A 5,098-nucleotide genomic window follows, 5' to 3' on the forward strand; every position below is an offset into this window, starting at 1 on the left:
ATATATAATCCGAGCAGATTCAATAGGGACCTCGCACGGTCGTGCTCGGGCCCTAATAATCCGAGCAAATTCAATAGGGACCTCGCACGGTCGTGCTCGGGCCCTAATAATAATAATCCGAGCAAATTCAATAGGGACCTCACACGGTCGTGCTCGGGCCCTAAATATAATCCGAGCAAATTCAATAGGGACCTCGCACGGTCGTGCTCGGGCCCTAAAAATAATCCGAGCAAATTCAATAGGGACCTCGCACGGTCGTGCTCGGGCCCTAAAAAAATTATCTTTACAAATTCAATAGGGACCTCGCACGGTTCGCGCTCGGGCCCTAACTACAGTTCTGTGCAAAATCTTACAAGTTGACCTAATACACCTCTACTACCAACAACCATGCTGAGAACTACAACGAACCTGACGCCCAGCAGTTAGTAAAATTTGATTCAAAAGGCGTTTGGTTGCATTAAATTTAGTTTAACATATTAACAATGAGCTAAGAGAGGCAAAGGAAGAGTTTCTTTAAAGTCTCCTACAAACATTATATGAGCTTTGTCAGAAAATTTCAGTTGCAGCATAAAGTCAGACAAGACAGCCAAGATAGGGAAGCTTACCGTCGTCTTTCTGGCCAATCCCACCCAAGAATCAGACAAGAGTGGAGTGAAGCTACACATCACATCTTGGCTGACACTGTTAAATCCTTGGCTAAATCTGTGTTCCTAAACGCGCCAGGACTTGGGATTACTCAGGGCAGAGGGCAGAGGTCAGACGACTCAAACCTTTCTGATTAGGTTTGTGGATGCTATGAATAAACAACTACCCTGTATACTGTGTCCCTGCACATACTTGGACCTTTTTATTACCTTTCAAGTTTTGTTAGGTGATTAACCAATTAATTGTTTAATCTATAAAATGGCACATCAAAATTTTCTAGAACCCAAACTGATATCTTCAAATTGCTTGTTTTGTTTGACCAAGTCCATAAATATATAATATACACTGATGAAGCAGAGTGCTCACATTTGAGAAGCAGCAACCAGCATGTTTGACATTTCTCCTTTAAATGTAAATGCTCCGTACTTGTATAGCGCCTTTCTAGTCTTTTCGACCACTCAAAGCGCTTTTACAGTACATCTGCATTCACCAGTCATACACATTCATACACTGAGCCTAAGTGCTCAAACGGAAACTAACATTCACACACATTCATACACTGGCGGAACAGCCGCCAGGGGCAAATCGGGGTTCAGTATCTTGCCCAAGGACACTTCGACACGCAACCAGGGGGAGCCAGGGATTGAGCCGCCGACCTTCCGATTAACGGCCAACCCGCTCTACCTCCTGAGTCACAGCCGCCCCAATTTTAATAAATGACTTTAACAAATAATCTATTATAAAAATTTGGTGATGACTAATTGAACCACTAATTGTTATAACACTAAGTTAGTTTGTTTTTTTTTACTATAAAACCTGTCTGAACTCCAAAACAATATATTCCTATTCAGAAAATCAGTTTGTTTTTCTCTTTTATTATTCTGCTTACAGTTTCACAAATGTTAAGTTTGTTGTTTTTCTTGGTTTATTAAAATTACAAAACTGAATAACATTACTAAGGAGTCAGATAACTTGTAATAGGTGGGTGAGATGCAAAATGTCCCTGTCAATAACAATGCAGTGTTAAATGACAATAATGAATAATATAATAGCAACGACAATGACATGATGTGACATAAAGCTACACTGTTCTAATAAGTGTAAGGAAATTAATTGGGCTAATCACACCTGGAGTTCTCTGACTAACCTGTGGAAGAGGCGGGAGCTCCCTGGGTCGCATTTTCTATAATAAAAAGGAACAAAGTTAGGTTGTTATCAATACGGTATTTATAAGTAAGTACAGCTCAGCTAACGTACTGTAACTTTCTGTAATGCAACTTAAGTTAACAGTACGTTATCACTAGGTAGTCTGAAGCTACTAAGTTAGTCAACAGTTACTAACATTAGCGTTAGTATACATCAACTATACTGTTTATACTAAAAATAATAATTTTCGACAACACAACACTTAGCTTCTAATGCTAGCGCTATAACGTTAGCTAACGTTACTGTAAAGTCAACCATTAAACGTTACCGTTATTTTAGGAAAATAGTTACCTTTGAGCTTCCCATATCCATAATGTGACATTTCTCCCTAAACTGTGAACTTTGAATATTCATACACTTAAATCATCTTTAGTTGATTAGTATATTTTAACGACTACAGCAGTTTAAAGTGAGTAAACAGCTACTTTGATTGTTTACGCTCTGCCAGCGGAGAGCTACTACCCGGATGTTTTTACGACTAGCACACAAGACTTCCTGTATCTTCAAAATAAAAGCTTCTATACGATGTGACAATGAAAGGTCCAAGAAACAGGGGCCGTATTACAGAAACTTCCTATCTTAAGTCTTAAGTCAAGATAGGAAGAGTCAAAGATAGGATTTTTCTCAATTTGGTATTACAGAAGCAAATCCTAACTAACTTTAGGAACCCTATCTTATCTTACTCTATCCTATCTTATCTCAAGTAAGGACATCCTAAATACTCAATCCAACATCGATTATCAATTTTTATGTCTATACCTAGCAACCGATGCCACTTTTCTCATCTCGCCGAGCTAAACGGCTTTAATCGCTGTTTTTGGTAGTTTTTTTTTTTTAATGAAACATACCCTGAAAATGGAGCGGAAACAACAACCATCACTGAACTTCAGGTCAGATGACTTAGAGTTGTTGGTAACCTCCGTAAAGAAATCCAAATCCAAATCCAAGTGGCTTAACTGGGGAGATTAAAGATTAAAAATAGAAAGTGGGCCATAGCGGACGCAGTCTCTGCCGCATATCTGGCACCCAGCGGAGCGCTGATGCTGTCAAAAAGAAAATAAGTCCATTTACAGTGATATGAAGACACAGGCCACTGTATTGTCCAAAGAGCAGATTAAACTGCTGGTGGCTGCTCCTGTGTTCCCTCGCTGACCCCGGCAGAAACCAGTAGGCTACTCTCCTCGGGAAAGTTAATAATGACGGTAAGAAAAATAGGTTAATAATCATAATAAAGGCCGCGGGCTAACGTCATCATGTTTTTCATGTACGCCTATTTCTTGATTTTAACATCTCCTCCTATCAAAGACTTGCATTAGGATCCTTTTGTTACATCAAGCCTTTACATTATGTTACATAATGAGACATTATCTAGCGTTACATCGGCTACAGCCTTTCTACTAACGAGCAGGGGCGTTTTTAGGATGTTGAAACATTGGGGGCTTAGCCCAGCCCATAAAACTTCATATCTTCACATAATAATTGACCCTCCACCAAGCAGTAAAGCAACATTAAACATCCTCTACTTATACAGCACAACAAAACTCACAAAAACACTGTTAACTATGTCATGTCTGCTAAATTGTAATGTCATGTGTGTAAATCAAATAATATAACAACAAAACTGCGACAGTATGAACTGGGGGGTCTGGGGGTACTCCCCATGAAAATTTTGAATTTCTGCCTTTTCTGCATCAATTTATTGTGGAAATTATTTATGTAAAGGGACACACAAAATTCAGGTAGCCCGCAGGGGGCTGTATCTTTGTTTCACTGTTGCTTTTAAATGACTTGAAGGCTGGCAATTCTGCCTTCAGATGTTATGACTGATTACTCGTTTGATTGTCCTTGTTGCTGAATTGTGGTGAATATTTAAGAACATTTTGATGTTTTATGACCTTGTAACTGATTTTTTATTCCCATCTTAAATGTGTAATTGTACTACTGCCTGCCTTGACCAGGACACTCTTGGAAAAATAGTTTTTCTGGTTTAATAAAGGTATAATAAAACAATTCAAAATCTGAAATTGTAATAGAATATAATGCAGAGCAGCTCTCAGGCATTCTGGTTTGCTTTCAGATATGTTTCTCCTGTAGACCAACTTTTAATATCATCACTGCTGAATCAACACACACACACACAGACGTGACTGATTGAGGTAACCTCTTTAAATGTGCATGTGGCACCTTTTTACGTCATCAATAATAAATTAAATCAGTTTTAATTCAGTTATAAACTCCTGGACTTTAACAGCTCCTGTGTTTCAGCAGGTATTCTGCTCATATTCAAAGTTCTGCACATTCGGAATCTAACTTGGTCCTCTGACATTTCCAGAATAAAGGATATTTTGAGAGGTCAAACAGGATAAATCATCATAAACTTTGAAATCAATCCGCGGTCCACCTGCGTGCCGCACCGTGCAGAAGGGATCCATACCACGGATTCTGCAACCCGTTGCACCACTACTATCCATGGTAGTGTGGGGATTTCATTCTTGCATGTTTTGTTGTGCAGGATCACAGCCCCTATGTCTCCACATGAGGAAAGGTCAAGATAGGCTATTAGAGTAAAAATGGACTGTCTATTGTATTAGACTAGGCAACTTGATGAGTTTATTTTTTTAAGTAGTCCATCTAAATATTCCTGAAAATGCATTGAAGAAGCTGATTATCTATAATTTAGCTCTTTCTACGATTATTAGTGCCCGAGCACGACCGTGCGAGGTCCCTATTGAATTTGCTCGGATTATATATATATTTAGGGCCCGAGCACGACCGTGCGAGGTCCCTATTGAATTTGCTCGGATTATATATTTTTAGGGCCCGAGCACAACCGTGCGAGGTCCCTATTGAATTTGCTCGGATTATTAGGGCCCGAGCACGACCGTGCGAGGTCCCTATTGAATTTGCTCAGATTAAATTTTTTTTTTTTTTTTTTTCTGCAAAGTAGGCCCAAATGACATGGCCTAAACATTCTCGAAAACTCACCAAAATTTGCAAACATGTCAGAACCGGTGAAAAATTTCGTATTCTACAAGTTTCGCACATGGGCGTGGCAAAATGACTCGCTAGCGCCACCTAGAAAATTGGAAATGATTAGCCCCTCGTTCACGTTCAACCTACATGTACGAAATTTTCTGGGGACATGTATCGTATCAAGACGCACAAAAAAGCCTCAAGAACCCATAGCCTAAAGTCAACAGGAAGTCGGCCATTTTGAATTTTATGGCCATTTTTGGATGATTTACAT

General features: G+C 39.3%; 1 protein-coding gene across 2 annotated transcripts in view; it reads right to left on the bottom strand.

The window, feature by feature from the left end:
• The window catches only part of LOC123977809 (transmembrane protein 237B-like), a 12,548-nt gene extending 10,237 nt beyond the window's left edge, over nucleotides 1-2,311 (bottom strand). For both annotated transcript variants that reach the window (XR_006826765.1, XM_046060789.1), the window contains exons 1-2: nucleotides 2,143-2,311; nucleotides 1,793-1,828 (exon numbers count right to left, since the gene is read on the bottom strand). Coding sequence is in view for 1 of the 2 variants with exons in the window: in XM_046060789.1 (XP_045916745.1) it covers nucleotides 1,793-1,828; nucleotides 2,143-2,205 (99 nt within the window). In the remaining variant the exon portion in view is untranslated. The remainder of the gene's footprint in view (nucleotides 1-1,792; nucleotides 1,829-2,142) is intronic.
• Between the last annotated feature and the right edge of the window lie 2,787 nt (nucleotides 2,312-5,098).

Source organism: Micropterus dolomieu, linkage group LG01 (genome assembly GCF_021292245.1).
Source record: "Micropterus dolomieu isolate WLL.071019.BEF.003 ecotype Adirondacks linkage group LG01, ASM2129224v1, whole genome shotgun sequence".
In the NCBI taxonomy this organism is placed as follows: domain Eukaryota; kingdom Metazoa; phylum Chordata; class Actinopteri; order Centrarchiformes; family Centrarchidae; genus Micropterus; species Micropterus dolomieu.